Source organism: Osmerus eperlanus, chromosome 2, assembly GCF_963692335.1.
Source record: "Osmerus eperlanus chromosome 2, fOsmEpe2.1, whole genome shotgun sequence".
Classification (NCBI taxonomy): Eukaryota; Metazoa; Chordata; class Actinopteri; order Osmeriformes; family Osmeridae; genus Osmerus; species Osmerus eperlanus.
Genome location: NC_085019.1, coordinates 24,932,454 through 24,952,453, shown reverse-complemented (window position 1 = coordinate 24,952,453; position 20,000 = coordinate 24,932,454). Strand labels below are relative to the sequence as shown.

At 46.8% G+C, this 20,000-nt stretch overlaps 2 protein-coding genes across 2 annotated transcripts in view; both read right to left on the bottom strand.

Annotated features, from left to right (window-relative positions):
* grb2b (growth factor receptor-bound protein 2b) overlaps window positions 1-16,978 on the bottom strand; it is a 21,736-nt gene extending 4,758 nt beyond the window's left edge. The window contains exons 1-2 of the mRNA XM_062455253.1: window positions 16,803-16,978; window positions 15,170-15,398 (exon numbers count right to left, since the gene is read on the bottom strand). Coding sequence (XP_062311237.1) covers window positions 15,170-15,247 — 78 coding nt within the window. The 5' untranslated portion in view covers window positions 15,248-15,398; window positions 16,803-16,978. The remainder of the gene's footprint in view (window positions 1-15,169; window positions 15,399-16,802) is intronic.
* A 989-nt stretch (window positions 16,979-17,967) lies between these two features.
* Window positions 17,968-20,000, bottom strand: part of ntn1b (netrin 1b) — a 22,320-nt gene continuing 20,287 nt past the window's right edge. The window contains exon 4 of the mRNA XM_062484316.1: window positions 17,968-17,972. Coding sequence (XP_062340300.1) covers window positions 17,968-17,972 — 5 coding nt within the window. The remainder of the gene's footprint in view (window positions 17,973-20,000) is intronic.

The window sequence follows — 20,000 nt, the reverse complement described above, 5'->3', positions numbered from 1 at the left end:
GGAGGGAGACAGAGAGCTGGGAGGGAGACATAGAGAGCTGGGAGGGAGACATAGAGCTGGGAGGGAGACAGAGAGCTGGGAGGGAGACAGAGAGCTGGGAGGGAGACATAGAGAGCTGGGAGGGAGACAGAGAGCTGAGAGGACAGAGAGCTGGGAGGGAGACAGAGAGCTGGGAGGGAGACATAGAGAGCTGGGAGGGAGACAGAGAGCTGGGAGGGAGACATAGAGAGCTGGGAGGGAGACAGAGAGCTGGGAGGGAGACAGAGAGAGCTGGGAGGGAGACAGAGAGCTGGGAGGGAGACAGAGAGAGCTGGGAGGGAGACAGAGAGCTGGGAGGGAGACATAGAGAGCTGGGAGGGAGACATAGAGAGCTGGGAGGGAGACAGAGAGAGCTGGGAGGAGGACAGAAAGCTGGGAGGAGGACAGAAAGCTGGGAGGGAGACAGAGAGCTGAGAGGACAGAGAGCTGGGAGGGAGACAGAGAGCTGGGAGGGAGACATAGAGAGCTGGGAGGGAGACAGAGAGCTGGGAGGAGGACAGAAAGCTGGGAGGGAGACATAGAGAGCTGGGAGGGAGACATAGAGAGCTGGGAGGGAGACAGAGAGCTGGGAGGGAGACATAGAGAGCTGGGAGGGAGACATAGAGAGCTGGGAGGGAGACATAGAGAGCTGGGAGGGAGACAGAGAGCTGGGAGGGAGATATAGAGAGCTGGGAGGGAGACATAGAGAGCTGGGAGGGAGACATAGAGAGCTGGGAGGGAGACATAGAGAGCTGGGAGGGAGACAGAGAGCTGGGAGGGAGACATAGAGAGCTGGGAGGGAGACATAGAGAGCTGGGAGGGAGACAGAGAGCTGGGAGGGAGACATAGAGAGCTGGGAGGGAGACAGAGAGCTGGGAGGGAGATATAGAGAGCTGGGAGGGAGACATAGAGAGCTGGGAGGGAGACATAGAGAGCTGGGAGGGAGACATAGAGAGCTGGGAGGGAGACATAGAGAGCTGGGAGGGAGACATAGAGAGCTGGGAGGGAGACAGAGAGCTGGGAGGAGGACAGAAAGCTGGGAGGGAGACATAGAGAGCTGGGAGGGAGACATAGAGAGCTGGGAGGGAGACATAGAGAGCTGGGAGGGAGACATAGAGAGCTGGGAGGGAGACATAGAGAGCTGGGAGGGAGACAGAGAGCTGAGAGGGAGACAGAGAGAGCTGGGAGGGAGACATAGAGAGCTGGGAGGGAGACATAGAGAGCTGGGAGGGAGACATAGAGAGCTGGGAGGGAGACAGAGAGCTGGGAGGGAGACAGAGAGCTGGGAGGGAGACAGAGCTGGGAGGGAGACATAGAGAGCTGGGAGGGAGACAGAGAGCTGGGAGGAGGACAGAAAGCTGGGAGGGAGACATAGAGAGCTGGGAGGGAGACATAGAGAGCTAGGAGGGAGACATAGAGAGCTGGGAGGGAGACAGAGAGCTGGGAGGGAGACAGAGAGCTGGGAGGGAGACATAGAGAGCTGGGAGGGAGACATAGAGAGCTGGGAGGGAGACATAGAGAGCTGGGAGGGAGACAGAGAGCTGAGAGGGAGACAGAGAGAGCTGGGAGGGAGACAGAGAGCTGGGAGGAGGACAGAAAGCTGGGAGGGAGACATAGAGAGCTGGGAGGGAGACATAGAGAGCTGGGAGGGAGACATAGAGAGCTGGGAGGGAGACAGAGAGCTGGGAGGGAGACAGAGAGCTGGGAGGGAGACAGAGAGCTGGGAGGGAGACAGAGAGCTGGGAGGGAGACATAGAGAGCTGGGAGGGAGACATAGAGAGCTGGGAGGGAGACAGAGAGCTGGGAGGGAGACAGAGAGCTGGGAGGGAGACATAGAGAGCTGGGAGGGAGACAGAGAGCTGGGAGGGAGACAGAGAGCTGGGAGGGAGACATAGAGAGCTGGGAGGGAGACAGAGAGCTGGGAGGGAGACAGAGAGAGGGAGGGGGACATAGAGAGCTGGGAGGGAGACAGAGAGCTGGGAGGGAGACAGAGAGCTGGGAGGGAGACAGAGAGCTGGGAGGGAGACAGAGAGCTGGGAGGGGGACATAGAGAGCTGGGAGAGAGAGAGAGGGGGAGGGGTGTATGGAAGGACAGCTGTTGTTAGTGTTAGAGGAGGAATTAGGACTCTGAGCTCCAGCCAAACACTACTCTCCCAGCTGTCCTCTGGTCCCATGTATAGAGCTATACACACACACACACACACACACACACACACACACACACACACACCTCATCTCTCACACACACTACACCCCTCATCTCTCTCTCACACACACAATTATTTATTTGTGGCGGCGTTTATTTATTTACTCCTGTATTTATGTATTTTTACGGTTTAACATCGCACAAAAATATTTCATTGTAGCAGCGCATTGATTCCCAGCTCCTTCTTGGTGATTCCCTCCACACTATCTCACTCTCTCCTTCTCCCCCTCCCCCATCTCCCCTTTCTCCTCTCCTCTCCCTCCTTCCTTCTCTCCCTCTCTCTCCCTCTCCCTCTCGACATGAAAGAACGGTAAACAAGCAAGGGGCAAGAATCCGCAGAATTCAGACGAAAACCTGCGGATTTTCAAATAGAACGCATTTGTCCGAGGCAAAGACAGTGATGGTGCACTTCTACACAGCCATCATTAAGTCCATCCTCACCTCCTCCATCACCATCTGGTACGCCGCTGCCACTGCCAAGGACAAGAGCAGACTGCAGCGTATCATCCGCACTGCTGAGAAGATGATCGGCTGCAATCTGCCTGCCCTCGAGGACCTGCACACTAGGGCTGTCCCCGACTAAGATTTTCTTTGGTCGACCAAGACTCGACTAAAACGTCTGAAAATCGACTAATCGGAATTTGAAACAAAAAAAAGTACAAACATTTTCCCGATCTGACTCAATGGCTGCTGGACATTGCAGATTCAGCCGCTAATAGCCTACTAATAATGAGACTCGTATCACCAGTCCTGTTGTAACCGAATGCCGATCGTATTTAGTATCTCTTACAATGTACTACAAATAAAAAATATTGTTTGTTTAACATGCAAATCATCAGAGCGCGCTTATCACTGTCTGAAAACTTGCAGCATGCGAACTTACGTAGAAGCTGAGTGGGGAACGGTGCAACAGAGAAAGATTTTGTTGTCTTGGCCGGAGAAGATAATGTCATTCGATTTGGATGTGATTCTTATAATAGGCATATTCATTTTTCAACCCAGCGCGTTAGCATGAGCGAAGTAGGGCTAGGCCAACTTACGTTTTTCAGGTGGTAGGCTACATCATATTCGACGTCAAACTATAAAAAATAAACCGTTGTTGGCAGAGTTTGCATTCAACGTTTTTCGAGTCACCCGGTACTTTGTAAATGTACTTTAATGAAATGCTGCCATACCACAGATTTCTTTGCCATTTTGACTAATAACACTGACAAAGTAGGCAGAGTTTGTAGTTCGGCAGCCAATTGTGCTCGTGCCGTGTGCAAAATACCAAAACAAAACAAAGGGCAGATTAACGAAAGGGAAAACAGTAACACCTTTTCTTTTAAATTATATATTTTTAGAGTTGCTTTATTTGTCTTAAATAATATAATCTACAATTTCTGTAGAACATTTAGTTAATTCAGCAATGATGACACAAGCGGGAATCAGATCTCACACTGCCATACGGAAGCTCGACTAAAAAAATCTTAGTCGACCAAGAGCATATCGACCAGAAAATCGACTAGTCGACTGAGTGGGGACAGCCCTACTGCACACTTTGAGGACCCTGAGGCGAGAGAGGAAGATTGTGGCCGACTCCTCCCACCCTGGACACACTCTGTTCCCGCCACTCCCCTCCGGCAGAAGGTCCATCAGGACCAAAACCTCACGCCACAAGAACAGTTTCTTTCCTTCAGCCACTGGCCTCATCAACAAGGCCCAGGGTTCACACTGACTTTAAACCACATACTTTAAACCATTGTCATTTTTGCACCTATGTCATATTTGCACTAAACATACATTATATACATTATAGCTATTTTATACTTATATTTATTTTATTCTACATACCTGTCCCCTTAGTATTAGTTAGTATAAGTTAGACTTTGCACCTTTTTTATAGTACAGTTAGACTTGTTCAAACTTATTTAAGATTTACTCCTATATGTTGAATGTATGCACCCTCCTGCCAAAGTAAATTTCTTGTCTGTGCAAACTTTCATGGCGATTAAATTCATATTACGTATCTATTATTAAAACATCAAAAAACACAAAAAATGCTAAGAATTGAAAAGGAAACGCTTATCGACCAAAATTACAGCAAGCGACAGGGCCAGGGAGTTTCCAGGGTTTCCCGCAGAAAATGTATTAGTTAACCCTTGTGCTGCCTTCGGGTCACATGACCCAAAGGTTCATAACGAACCATCGTTGTGTTTACCCAATTTTACCCAATACAAAAACAAATAAAACTAGAGAGGGTACAATTTCTGGGGAAATTGTAGGGTGTGCTTGCTTGCGTCGGTTGCACAGGGGTCCGTTTTTGAATGACATTTTTACAACTGATTTCTGTATATTTTATATGAAAATGCATAGTTATTATTTATAAAGATTAAATAGATTAAAAAAAAACAGACAAAAATGCTGCTCATTTACAACTGAAAATACGAGTGAAGTGTAGAATGAAATAGATGTCTTCTCATTTCCCCTGCAAGAGGCAGCCTCATCGTTGAATCAAAACGAATACATTTGGCAGACCGGTGTAAAAATTGACCTAATCTCTATGACTTAAACGTCATTTTAAGTTTTTCCCTTCTCGTGATATTTTCAGGCATGTAGCCTACTCATATTGCATTCATTCATTAATAAAGAACCCCCTTTGAAGATTATTCTACGACGTTACCCGGCAGTAGAAGATGGAATCGTGATTCAAACAGTACCATCTGCTAACTGAAAATATGCCCCCCAAAACGTAAATAAGCTTGACATTTATTTAGTGGAAAATCGCTCATTCGTAAAAAGCTCACTGGTAGCGACCATTGTCAGTAACAACGCAAAATGCGATATAGCCCTGTGTGGAGAAGCTGCCCCGGTAAATTGTACTACTACGGTACAGTACTAGTAGACTACTGCTGTGTTCGTCTTGGTAGCGATTGCGTTGGTTGAACTGGATTTAACGTTCCGTTGTATGGTTTAGGCTGAAATTAATTATTTTCATGAACAGATTGACAACGTTTAGGCTGTGGCAATGAAGTTCAGGTTAGTAGTTAGATAGACTTTTGATTTAAGTAAGGAGAGTGCCGAACATGTTCTGTCGCCGTTTGACTTCCTAAACAGCTGTGTACTGTAGATGTTTTGTAGTGTGTCTCGCGTAAGCTACAGCGTTGCAGTTAGCTACACTGGTTTGAAACCACAGGTAATGGTAATTTCACCAACAAATCGTTTACTAATGTCAGAATAAATCCTACAACGAAAATGTATATGTGAGGAATGTGTATTTTAACAATTGAAAACAGATACATCATAGACCACTGTAGTATATGTTGCCCGGGCAACACAGGCTATAATGTCATGATGCTAATACTTCAGTGAAATAGTAGACTACTGTTTCCGAAAGTAGATGTACTTCCTTAATAATATCAGCTTATATTGTAGTTACATTACACATCACAATTGTGTGTCATATCAAAAAGTAAAATGAGTAAATAGTTATCACCCTGGCCTCTTTGCTTGTGGCGTTTCTGCAGCTGCCTTGCAGTAACAGTGCGTTCACACTGCAGCGGAGCGGGCGGCGCGTGGCGTGGCGTCGGCTTCCAATTCATTTTCAATGAAACCAGGCGTTGGCGCTCGCGTAGGGCATTGTGGGAAGGCGAGCGGAGCGGAGCGTTGCAAGTTGGATTTTCTCAACTTTATGTAAATGAGGAGCGTGAAAACGCTAGCGTTGGCCAATCGGATTGTTTTCTTGTTTCTTGTAACGTAGCAACCTTTGGTCATGATAAACATTTCTAGGTTTCACAATTTCAAGATGGAGGAGAAACTTTTCGTATGTGTCTGCACACCCAGTTCTGTTCAGAACAAAGTTACTAATGTGACGAGCCTGAATTTAAAGATTACATTAAACTAATAATGCATGGTGCATGGTTGCCGATGTCGTCATTGTTCCTAGTGTGTTTTTATAGCCTACTTTTAAATTCAGTCTCGTCACATTACGTGACTGTTCTGTGCCATTGCTAGCCCAGCCTACAAACGACTGGTTGAGTGACCGGTGGCGTAACATGTATTCTACTGTAATCTTGCACTAGTAAAATCTTGCACTAAATGTTGTGTAAAAGTGGTATTTTGATCGATATTGTGAGTACATGAACCCAAATCTGCACGCTTGGCCATGACTACAACAGTGACCTTAGAGAACTACAACTCTGTATTAACTTGTCTAACACGCCCCCGAGCGTGGTGTACTGTGGGAAGGCAAGCGATGCAGAGCGTTAAAAAACGCTGCAGTGTGAACGCAGCGTAAAGCTATAGTTAGCCTAGCTATCCCTTAACAGATGCGAAACGAATGTTCTTCCAAAGGTAGTCACGCGTGTTTTCGTGACGTTAGTGACGTAGTGACGTTAGTAACGTCAGTGACTGTGGCTAGCAAATTAGCTGCCTTGAAGTAAAGCTATAGTTAGCCTAGCTATCCCCCAAGTTAACAGATACGAAACGAATGTTCTGCCAAAGGTAGTCACGCGTGTTTTCGTGACGTAGTGACGTTAGTAACGTCAGTGACTGTGGCTAGCAAATTAGCCACCGTTAGCTTCACTTTTCGCCACAAAAACTTAACTTCAGCCTAAACCATGCAACGGAACGTAAATCCCAATAGAAGCAACTCAATCGCTACCAAGACTAAACTTTTGACACCTAGGTTGTCTAGGTAGGCCAAATATTGACTGAGTTTTAGGGGGGCAAAAAGAAATAAAAATAATAATAATATGACCCGAAGATAACACAAGGGTTAAGGTAGTTGGGTGGGGTTTGCCGTCAGGGGGGGAGGGGGGGGCAGATTCTGCAGAGTTTCAGTCTGAATAACCTCAGAAAATGGGGAAGAAATCTGCGTATTACGTATGGGCCTGGTGAAGCCTCCCAGGTGAGAGAGTGAGGCCTCCCAGGTGAGAGAGTGAGGCTGAGCAGGTGAGATAGTGAGGCCTCCCAGGTGAGATAGTGAGGCTGAGCAGGTGTGATAGAGAGGCCTCCCAAGTGAGAGTGAGGCCTCCCAGGTGAGAGAGTGAGGCCTCCCAGGTGAGAGAGTGAGGCCTCCCAGGTGAGAGAGTGAGGCCTCCTAGGTGAGAGGGTGAGGCTGAGCAGGTGAGAGGGTGAGGCTGAGCAGGTGAGAGGGTGAGGCTGAGCAGGTGAGAGAGTGAGGCTGAGCAGGTGAGAGAGTGAGGCTGAGCAGGTGAGAGAGTGAGGCCTAATGTGAGGATGATGGGACCAGTCACACTGCCCCACCACGGTCAGGATGCTGCTGTAACCGTGGAGATGGGATGTGAGTAGGGCTTCTGTGGAACTGTAGCTTTCTCTCGAAGCACAAAAGATGATGCAAGCTACACAATAATGTAGGCTAGTGTAAACATTTTTACATTTTTTTAAAAACACTTTTTAGTCATTTAGCAGACGCTCTTATCCAGAGCGACTTACAGTAAGTACAGGGACATTCCCCCCGAAGCAAGTAGGGTGAAGTGCCTTGCCCAAGGACACAAAGTCATTTGGCACGGCTGGGAATCGAACTAGCAACCTTCAGATTACTAGCCCGACTCCCTCACCGCTCAGCCATCTGACTCACATTTCCATAAGACTGTGTGTTGGTGTGTATGTGTGCGTATCTATGCGTGTGTGCAGACGGTGTGTGTGTGTGTGTGGGGGGGTGAAGACTGTGTGTACGCGTGTGTGTAGACGGTGGAACAAAAGCCAAAGACGAGAATTTACTTCTGTGGAAAGCACCCGAAACAGGATATGAGAACTGGGTTGTTGCACCCTGCAACATTCCCACAGCAGTCTGCTCTAACCCTACCCACTCATGCTGGCTAGGCCTACCCACTGTAGTCATGCTAGCTAGTCCTCTCCACTTCAGTCATGCTATCTAGGTCTCCCCACTCCAGTCATGCTAGCTAGTCCAGTCATGCTAGCTAGTCCTCTCCACTTCAGTCATGCTAGCTAGGTCTACCCACTCCAGTCATGCTAGCTATTCCAGTCATGCTAGCTAGTCCTCTCCACTTTAGTCATGCTAGTTGGGTCTACCCACTCCAGTCATGCTAGCTAGGTCTACCCACTCCAGTCATCTTAGCTAGGTCTACCCACTCCAGTCATGCTAGCTAGGTCTACCCACTCCAGTCATGCTAGCTAGGTCTACCCACTCCAGTCATGCTAGCTAGTCCTCTCCACTCCAGTCATGCTAGCTAGGTCTACCGACTCCAGTCATGCAAGCTAGGTCTACCCACTCCAATCATGCTAGCTAGGTCTACTCACTCCAGTCATGCTAGCTATTCCAGACATGCTAGCTAGTCCTCTCCACTTCAGTCATGCTAGCTAGGTCTACCCACTCCAGTCATGCTAGCTAGGTCTACCCACTCCAGTCATGCTAGCTAGGTCTACCCACTCCAGTCATGCTAGCTAGGTCTACCCACTCCAGTCATGCTAGCTAGGTCTACCCACTCCAGTCATGCTAGCTAGGTCTACCCACTCCAGTCATGCTAGCTAGGTCTACCCACTCCAGTCATGCTAGCTAGTCCTCTCCACTCCAGTCATGCTAGCTAGTCCTCTCCACTCCAGTCATGCTAGCTAGTCCTACACACTCCAGTCATGGTAGCTGGGTCTACTGCCTGCATCCAGGCTCGAGGCAGGGTTCAGTACAACCCTAGACATCCATACAAGGGTTAGGGTTTCTCAAAGGCGGAGAAGAATACCCAGGGCTTTGTTTATACTTATCAAAATGTCTAGCGGGTTAGGGTTTGGTCTGGGGGACCAAACCCTTTCCCATACGTTCCCATGCCCGCAGTGAATAGATGAGTCTTTCCTTCTTGTTCACCTGGCCCCTTTTTTCATCCTTTGCGTTGTAATAGGATCGATAAGTCTACACCAGGGGTGTCAAACTCATTTTCACCAAGGGCCACATCAGCATTATGGTTGCCCTCAAAGGGCCAGTTGTAACGATGTTACATCGTAACATCAACATTGTTTTTATCTGTAGCTTTTATTGACATATTCTGCTGCGATTGCAGTCCGCCTTTTAATTCTTGGACAATCGGCTGTTTTTCTTGGAGACTAAATTTGGCATATTTATTTCTGTTTGGTGTCAAAAGGCCGACGGAGATTGTACTCTTTAACGACCGACATCACCTCATAACACAAAATACGTACCGGTTTTTCTCCTTAAAGCATAAACATGTATTAGCTTTCCCATCTTTCTTGAAAGTGCCTTCCATCCACGGAAATGGATCATATTACTTTTTAAATTGATACAATTTTTGAGACTGCTTATCGATCCGAGTGTTAATCAGGTGCGGAGGCAGACGTTGTAAATAGGGGTTCTCCGATCAGGATTTTGGGGCCGATCACCGATTGCTAGAAGCAGTATCGGCCGATACGAGTACCAATCACCGATCTTTTTTTTATTCTCCTAAATTCTTACAGCCCCTTAGTATTAGTTATACCTTGTACCGTTAGTAGTTTGTATAGTTACACTTGTACACCACTATTCAAGATTTATGATCCCTATATGTTGAATGTATGGACCTTCCTGCCAAAGTAAATTCCTTGTCTGTGCAAACTTTCATGGCGATTATGATCATGATTAAGGGGTCTGTTTGAAGCCTTCTATTCATCATGTAGCCCTAACCTTAACCCTGTATCTATTTAACTATTATTAACAACAATGTATATTAAGTATAAAAAAAGAATAGATGATAAAATATTAAGAATTAACAACTGTTTATTTCGTGGCATTTCCATGCTTTTTAGAGACGCAACATAAACCATAGCAGTCTATGCTGGGTCTGGTCTTCAATCTACCCAGACACTCCCATGTTACCCCGCTCCTCATCTCCCTCCACTGGCTTCCCATCACGGCCCGTATCAGATTCAAGACTCTGGCACTGACCTTCCGAGCACTGAAAGGGACTGCACCCGACTACATCAACTCTCTTCTCCAGCCTTACACCGCCCCCCGCCCCTGCCACCTACGGTCTTCTTCTGACAACTGTCTGGTGGTCCCACCGCTCAAGAGCGCCCGGTCCCAACACAAGCTCTTCTCCTGTCTGGCCCCCCAATGGTGGAATCAACTCCCCACCTCCATCAGGGACACTGACTGTCTCCCCACCTTCAAGAAAAGGCTCAAGACGCAGTTGTTCCGGGAGTACAACGGCACTTAAGGCCGATTTATACTTCTCCGTTTTTACGGAGACGGACACAGGGAACACCCTCTCCGACGAGGAATTCCCTCTCCGAGCTCCTCGGAGAGCTCTACGTGCACCTCCTGATTTTCCTGACTATCCGTCTGTCCGTCCGTCATTTTACGGATACCCCTTGGCTGTGATTGGTCCGTATTAAGAACCGCTTGCGTAAGGGGCGGGGGCGGGGTTGCCGTGATAAACAGGACGAACAGAATCCTTTGACCGCCATTGCTGTAAGTTTTTACAATTCATATTTCAGCTAAACAGTACATGTAAATCAGCATCTGAATTAAAATGTGACGAGAAATGGGCAGTGTAGTTGCTGAAAATGTGCGTATTTTATTGATGAAACGGCTAATTTGTACATTTGCTCCGACTTTTCGATAACCTAGCTAGCATCGCAGTGCAGCGCCATCTACTCTTGTGGCAGTGAAGTGTTTTCAGCACCCACAGCCTTCGGAGTACTATAAATTCAACCAATCCGTCTGACTCCGTCCGTCCGTAACGGAGTCGGAGAAGTATCATTCGGCCTTTAGGAATGCTTGGCTGGACCTGATGTTAGTTTCCTCCAGGATCACAATGACTCTTATTGAGAGACTTGTTGCTCTTGTTGGTTAGTTGTAACGGTTTTAAATTCTTGTACTCGCTGTGAAATATGTTACTGTTGATTTTCTACAGGTACACTCTTGCACTTTTTGAGTTTCATGTTGTTTAATTGTAACTTGTTTAACTGCATGCTCTTATGGTTCTTCCCTTTGGCACTTATTTGGTTTTTCACAATGTATGCTTCATGTTTTGGCTGCTTGCAATGTTTGGGGCTATCTCGTTGTTATGATCAGTGACCTATGCTCTTTTGTAAAGCTCTCTCTTGGAAGTCGCTTTGGATAAAAGCATCTGCTAAATGCATAAATGTAAATGTTATTGATAACCGCTTATAAATAAACAAATGTAACTTCCTGTCGAATAATAAATTACAAAAACAGAATATTTATACATTTTAAGGCCATAGTCAAAATATTGTTTCTCATTTTTTCCTCTAGGTAGGAGATAAAGAACCATGGGCAAAAAGTGCACAGCAAAAAAAAAAAAAAAAAAAAGGTCTCTTTTGATCGGCCTTTATAGTGACTACTGATCTGAGTATTTAAAATTATTATCGGCCGATAATGATCGGCGACCGATCGATCGGAGCACCCTTAGTTGTAAACATTCGGGGGGATTTGCCCAAACCTAGGACGTATTCTGTGTCTGATGTGATGCTAGAAGGGACTTCCACAGTTAATGTGAGCGCGCACAGCGTGCATTTCTTTTGTCTTTGCGTTAAACACTGATGTGTGTACACTGCTGTCAAGAGGCGGTACGTCGTCACTTTGCCATAATCGAAATTCATTGTGACAGATGTAGTTTATGGTCAATGCACGCTGTAAAGCAGCGTAGACTTATTTCAATACACCATTTAAGCTCCCGCAATATTTGGCGCGTGGGCCTTGACTTTGAAACGAGGTCTACACAGTATGATATTATATTTGCTCCTAAAAGCTATGGAAGATGGGGATAAACTCCAAATGCACCTTACCCTATTTATAGTAAATTTGCAATAGGTTGCTAGTCGGCTTATTGCTACAAACAACACGCCATAATTTTTTTTTCTCCCCAAAGAGATTTAGAGAGAGACTGGGGGTAGGGTCTGTTGTTTTGCAGTAGAAGGCTCAGTTCTGACAGCAAATCCCATGCTGGGATAGTAAAGGAGTCCTGACATGGTGTCTCTCTGCGTGACTGGCTGGTTCTCTGCGTGACTGTCTGGTTCTCTGCGTGACTGGCTGGTTCTCTGCGTGACTGGCTGGTTCTCTGCGTGACTGGCTGGTTCTCTGGGTGATTGGCTGGTTCTCTGCGTGACTGGCTGGTTCTCCGGGTGACTGGCTGGTTCTCCGGGTGACTGGCTGGTTCTCTGCGTGACTGGCTGGTTCTGGTCACTCAGAGACAATAGTTTGAAGAGTGTGTAGCTTCCTCTTTTTCAGCCCAGATGACACACAATCACACAACACGCTCCATGGTATTAGTTAAGCCTCCACATTTCCATTTTAAGCCAACAGAAGATAAAGACTGAGTGGAGTTTCCGACAGCTGCCTCAGAGGAAGAAGAGGAACAGTGTAGGATGGGGCCACCTCACCATGTCACATACTCTAACTTATTAACTAACTAACCCTATCTGCTTAACTAACTAACCCTATCTGCTTAACTAACTAACCCTATCTGCTTAACTAACCCTATCTGCTTAACTAACCCTATCTGCTTAACTAACTAACCCTATCTGCTTAACTAACTAACTAATTAACCCTAAATTACTAACCCTCAATAACTAACTACCTAACTGTAACTCCCTAACTAACCCCCTTCTGTATAATCCAACATTTCCTGTAGAAGCCACTTCTCCATTCGCAGAGGAAGTCATGAGGTCATCAGCTTCTTAGAAATGGATCTGAAGTTAAAACGTCTGTTGCAGACCCATTCCCTTCCCCTCCCCCTAACTTCACTTTTTAACTAATATCTTCTCTCCATCACTCCTTTCTTAACCCAACTTCTCTGCTAACACCTTCTCCCCCCCAGCCCCTCCTCCACCGCCCCCAGCCCCCCCCCCCCAGACCCTCCTCCCCCCCCCAGCCCCAGCCCCTCCTCCTCCACCAGTTACAGAGCTGCTTCTCTGCCAGACTGCCGGCTGTGAAAATTACAGATATCCGTTTTTTCTTTCTCTGATATGCAAATTTTATAAGTACACTTATATTTAGCTCCCTTCTCTCTGTGCTGACTTGATCACTTCCCCCTCCAACTTCTCCTCCTCCCCCCCTCCCCCTCTTGAAAGGGCTGCGAGGCCTGGGTTAGGGTTACGAGGCCTGAGACTCAAGGAGGACCATCCTCAGTATGACACACCCTACCCAAAACCCCATCGGGTCCCCTCTTCTCCTCTCCTCCTTCCTCCCTCTTCTACTCTCCTCCTTCCTCTCTTTCCTCCCTCTTCTCCTCTCCTCCTTCCTCTCTTTCCTCCCTCTTCTCCTCTCCTCCTTCCTCTCTTTCCTCCCTCTTCTCCTCTCCTCCTTCCTCTCTTTCCTCCCTCTTCTCCTCCATCCTTCCTCTCTTTCCTCCCTCTTCTCTCCTCCATGCTTCCCTAACCCTTCTCCTCCCTCTAATCCTGCAGTGCTTCAGTCTTAACCATCACTGATGGGACGGAGTTAGATCACATTCAGAAAGCAGCCCCTGCAACACACACACACCTAGCATACCAGTTCTCACTACCTGCATGTTCTCACATATGGAAGACTGTTGCTAGTCAACACAAATTTGTGTTGATAGCAACAGAGTACAGTTCCATAGTACTGCCTGGTAGCTGAGATGTGGTTCATTTGCCATGTGCCTGATCCTTAACTTCTGACCAACTATATACTGAACTATGCACTTCTGATCCTTGATTCTATGTCACCCTGGATAAAAGCATCAGCAAAATGAATAATAAAATGCTGAGTGTGATGTGGATGGCTGGGGCAGCTGGAGCGGGCAGGCCATGCAGGTTGGATTTACAGGATTTAGCCTTCGTGGAGCAGAAGCCTGCTAGCATGTGATCCACTTCCCCACAGTCTAGCTATCTCTCCCTTTCTTACTCCTGTCATACAAACACACAAACCCTTTCTCCATCTATATCTGTCTCTACACCCCCAAATCTGTCTCTGTCCCCCTCTTCTCTCCTTCCATCTCCCCCTCCATCATTAAAAAGACACACGCAAGATCAAACAAATACCAGCTCTAGAGCTTATGCACAACGCCAACATGCCCCCTTCCTCCACCCCACCCAGTGACGTTCAGGATTATGATGATTGCATTTAAATCCCAGCCCTTCTACGGCCACAATGGCTCTGTGTCCTTCCTTAATATCCCTGATATCCTATCACACAGAGAATGGCTTGAACTCTGCAGAGAGACAGAGAGGGAGGGGGGATAGAGGGATAGAGGGAGGGAGAGAAAAGGATGCATAGAAAGAGAGGGGGAGAGAGAAAGAGAGGGGGGAGAGAAAGAGGGATAGAGAGAAAGAGAGATAAAGAAATACTGGGGCTTTCCATAAACTGGTCTGCTGTCCCCCTCCGAGTGTTGAACGTTGCACACCTGGTTCCACCTTCATTGCTCCAGCATCACCCAGAAAACCCAGAACAATAATGTTTCTAGAACAAGAATTTACCTACAACAGAACCACCTCATATTCTCCAGCAGACTCCCTCACTGACCCCTGACCCCTCAGTGCTCTAGAGGACAACATGAGGGCTCTATGCAGAAAGGGAACATAGATATTAATTTTCCTTGAAAACCATTTCACTTTCATAAGACAAACATTTCCTGGAATCTAGTTTGTATAATTCAAATCACTATTCCAGGCAATGATTGAGCACCAAAAATAGCGGTTATTAACTGCCTCTGGGCACTGAAGATTACTGCAGTACAGAGAACATTAAGTAGTGTAGCAACCTTTGGCAGACATACATTTATTACACTAACATATCTCACTAGACCTGGCTATTAATTTGTCAATATTTAACAACATGATGAAGCAACACATCTTCAACTAAAACCCTGTAGGTAAAGTGTAGGGTGATGGTGTTTTGGTATGTCAGCTGTCCAACTTATGGGATACACGAAGGACACGAAAACATTCACCAACCTTAAGTTAAAACGGAATGACATGATACATTTAGAGAGAGATGATTTAACTGGTATTTACCTTTAATATTTCCCCACGTTTAAAACTTAATTCGTCATCAGCAGTGGCTTTAAAGTCATATTTTGCGATGGCCTCCATAGCTTCGGTGGTTGGGATAGTTGTGTGGCTATAGCCGTGCGTGCCCAGGCACTCACAGTGAAACACAGCCGCGGTTCTCCCGAGTCTCTCCTCCCGTCTAGGACCCGTCCCTGGCCGGTAGGATCCTCACATTCAGGGCACTCGGAGGTACCTGCAAATAAAAACAACATCGGTGGTCCGTGTTCAGTAGTTCTAGAGCGAAGCTAGCTAGCTGACCAGATGGTCAAGCAGCTAACGTCCGAGTGTCCTGATTGAATAACGTTACTGTTATGCGCTTAAAATCATGATACGGTGACAGCCAAACAGCGTATTAAACGATTGAATGTATTTAGCGTTTCTGTGCCAACATTTTAGTAAAATACGTGATTACATCATATCTAGGCAGATGGATGTCGTTTTCAGTGCACTCCAATAATGGTAGACCGGATTTGACAGCAGGCACAGACTGGTAGACTGGCTAGCTAGCTAGCTAGCAGCATTGTCCAGAGAGTGCACAGACAACGTATCCACGATTTCCCCATCAGCCGTGACAAAGAACAAATATGTCAATCATATTCTTAACTTTTCTGAACGAAAAGTGTTTGTATACTTCACAGTAGTCACAGCTAGCAAGTGCAGACGCCACAAAAGAGTGTGTGAACCCACCCGTCCAAAGCAGTAAGGTACTAGCAGGCAGTCCTAGCTAGGTAGCTAGTATTTACATTGCTAACAGCTTATCATCCGTAATGAAGTTACAGTTTCACGCAGTTAGCTAACGTAGGTAATAAACCAGACATGCAGTCAGACTGGTCATTAACAGAGTTACAACACATCAACATGCTTTGGAAATGTTTCGTGTCCATGGACATGATAACTACACAGGCAGGCCTACTAGCGTTGCTAGCTAGCCAACAAGTAAAAACAAGAAAACAAATTCTTCATTGGGTTCCTTCGTTTTGAGTCACCAGGGTGATGCCCCGTCAACTGGGAAGGGTCACAGAGACCCGCCTGTCCCGTGTAATGGTGTCAAGAAACTGTTCCTTAAACCAACCTAGCACAAACGTCTCTACGTTCAGCTGCAGGTGGAAAAAAACATGTAGATTACTTAACCAAGGGGAAGACATTAGCCAACACTAGCTCTAGGTTTTAACTTTTACTTTAGAAAGTTATAAACTCTCACCTTATCGAAACGTTGAAACGTGTTTTAACTGAATGTTTTACTATTTACAAAAAGTGTAGAAACTATCATATTTCTGGTTGTTTCATTTAACTGGCGAATGACAATCAACCATGTGGTGTCGACATGCAAGTACGTCTATAGACAAACGTACATATTTAGTTTTTCTACAAATATACAAGAGTATATAGATAATGCATAACATACATACACCCACGTGATATCCATAACTGTCAACAATAATGGGCTAACGGTATTGGAAAATGACGGGTGCAGCGTGGGGCGGCCCAATTGCCTAAACGAAGAGACCCACACCTTACCAGCAAGCTAGTTACCGTTAGCTCACGTTAATGGTGTCTAGATAACTTTTGTTGGATAGCGATAAACGAGAAAACTCACCCTTCTAGGCAATAGGTTTTAGTCCAATGTCTTGTTCAATAAAATGTCCCCCGTATTTGTATCCCTCTGTTTTATTTCCTTTTTTAGATGTGAAATAAAAATGTCTGTTTGTTTTTTTTGCCCGAGCTATCGTGCGTGTATTTCCGCTTCCTTCCAGATGCAGACGGGACTGCTGCTGTTACCGCTGCAGCCTCTCCCTCGTTGTGCGGGGTGGCTGGGTAACATATCGCGATATCTTCACCCCTCTTTAATGGTTGAATATACGTCGGTATTTCCTTTGGGAGACAGAAGCGGTAGATTCTTAAACAGTTATCACTTTTACATGGTTGTGTAATTACGGTATACGACATGGAATATGATATCACTTATACTCATGGTACCTGGTATGATTTTGCATAAAAAAGATTGTGTGTATTAGAATTTAAACTTGGAAATAAACTTGAACTTGGTAAAGACAAATATTCAAATTTCTGTGGAACCAGCGTTTCGGTAAAATGTTGAAAAGTGCGACATCTACTGAAAACCTTGAGAACTGTTGCTCAAATTTGCAAGAGCCAGTTTGTGTGAGCGCGATTTGTTTGTGTGTACGTTTTATTGGAACTGTAAAGTAGGTAATTAACTGCAGGACATTTAGCATTACATTTTTATATTGTCAATTGAGATCTTGGATTGTGAAACATCAGCACATCCTGCTTGTTCGGTGTGGATGCATCACACACACTCACATAGGCGATTTTACCGCGGGTGCAGGGGGTGCATTTGCACTCATAGTAGTCCCCTCTACATACAGTAAGAATCATTTGATGCTGGGATATACAGAACAGAAAGTACATGGGGGGGGCATTTCAGGGCAGGGTTGTGTAGTGTTTTGCACCCCCTGTTAACTCTGACTAGGAAGGTGCCACATGCATGAAACTTACTCTGGTTACTCATACTAGTCCCCTCAATGTACAGTAAGAATCATTTTATGCTGGAATAATTTTTCTCCTACCTTTTTTTTCCTACCCTTTGACGGCTGGGAAGTACTGCTTGATTCAAGAGTTGACGGCTGGGAAGTACTGCTTGATTCAAGAGTTGACGGCTGGGAAGGACGGCGTGTTCAAGAGTGACAAACTTGTGAGTTTTCTAATTCTTTTTAGGGGGGATGTAACAGGCCACACTGTGGTTAGACTGAGGCAAAAGCCACACTGAGGTTAGACTGAGGCATAAGCCACACTGAGGTTAGACTGAGGAGTAAGCCACACTGAGGTTAGACTGAGGAATAAGCCACACTGAGGTTAGACTGAGGCGTAAGCCACACTGAGGTTAGACTGAGGCATAAGCCACACTGAGGTTAGACTGAGGCATAAGCCACACTGAGGTTAGACTGAGGCGTAAGCCACACTGAGGTTAGACTGAGGCATAAGCCACACTGAGGTTAGACTGAGGCATAAGCCACACTGAGGTTAGACTGAGGCGTAAGCCACACTGAGGTTAGACTAGGTAGTTCCAGACTTAATGTGAGCGCGCACAGCCTTTATTTGAGCGCAAAATCGTTTTTGGAGCTTTATGTAAAACAAACATAGCTGTTTTTCAATTGGTAAAACCTTGTCTAGTGAAGGTGATGTCTTTTTGTCTCAATTTTTCATCCCACCCTTACGTTTCTTAGCCTGGTTTTCCATCGTTTTATAGTCTACTAGCTAGCTTTCGATTTGTCAGTGTCACTGTTGTGTGTAAGGGAGACAAAGGGGGCTGGCACGGGCTAAGGGCTGCATAGACTTTCATTTGGAATAGACCAACCGGCCTGGGGAAAGGGGGGCCGGCCAACCGTGTTGCCAGAGCCCGTCTACGGAGAGCCTGTCCACTCCCTATTAAAGACCATATGGCAGGTTTATTTTTCCAAGGAATTTGCGCTATTTCGTATTATACAAAATATAATACGAAAAAGTAGCTACTTTTTGCAATGATTCTTCTTTCGCCCACAATGCATTGCATGACATCTCGTTGGGGAGACGACAGACCATTGAAATCGATTAGAAATAAACACTAGGCTAGTACCAGAGAATGTCTAATATGGGCTATGCTAGTACCATCAAAACGTGAAACATCTAATCGGAAATGTGTTTACAACATCGGTGAAAATAGTTATTTAGGGATGATCTTGGGGGGATTTTACAGGTAGGACTGGCAAGTTAGCCCATAGCTAGCCCAGCATGATGTCTTCAATTTCTAGATCTAAACTCCTCAAAAAATTTCGGAAATGTTATTGTGGTTGATTATTCCTCCCCTTCCATAATACCAATTGATATCGCATTTAATATCGTTGGAAAGCCTGGTTAATCACCTATACAACGAGGTAGGCTCGTTTAGGTACCACTAGCCACTAGCACGTACCACTAGCCACTGGCACGTACCACTCGCTCCACTGGCACGTACCACTCGCTCCACTGGCACGTGCCACTCGCTCCACTGGCACGTGCCACTCGCTCCACTGGCACGTACCACTCGCTCCACTGGCACGTGCCACTCGCTCCACTGGCACGTGCCACTCGCTCCACTGGCACGTGCCACTCGCTCCACTGGCACGTACCACTAGCCACTGGCACGTACCACTAGCCACTGGCACGTACCACTAGCCACTGGCACGTACCACTCGCTCCACTGGCACGTACCACTAGCCACTGGCACGTGCCACTCGCTCCACTGGCACGTGCCACTCGCTCCACTGGCACGTACCACTCGCTCCACTGGCACGTGCCACTCGCTCCACTGGCACGTGCCACTCGCTCCACTGGCACGTGCCACTCGCTCCACTGGCACGTACCACTAGCCACTGGCACGTACCACTCGCTCCACTGGCACGTACCACTAGCCACTGGCACGTGCCACTCGCTCCACTGGCACGTGCCACTCGCTCCACTGGCACGTGCCACTCGCTCCACTGGCACGTGCCACTCGCTCCACTGGCACGTACCACTCGCTCCACTGGCACGTGCCACTCGCTCCACTGGCACGTGCCACTCGCTCCACTGGCACGTGCCACTCGCTCCACTGGCACGTACCACTAGCCACTGGCACGTACCACTCGCTCCACTGGCACGTGCCACTCGCTCCACTGGCACGTGCCACTCGCTCCACTGGCACGTGCCACTCGCTCCACTGGCACGTACCACTCGCTCCACTGGCACGTGCCACTCGCTCCACTGGCACGTGCCACTC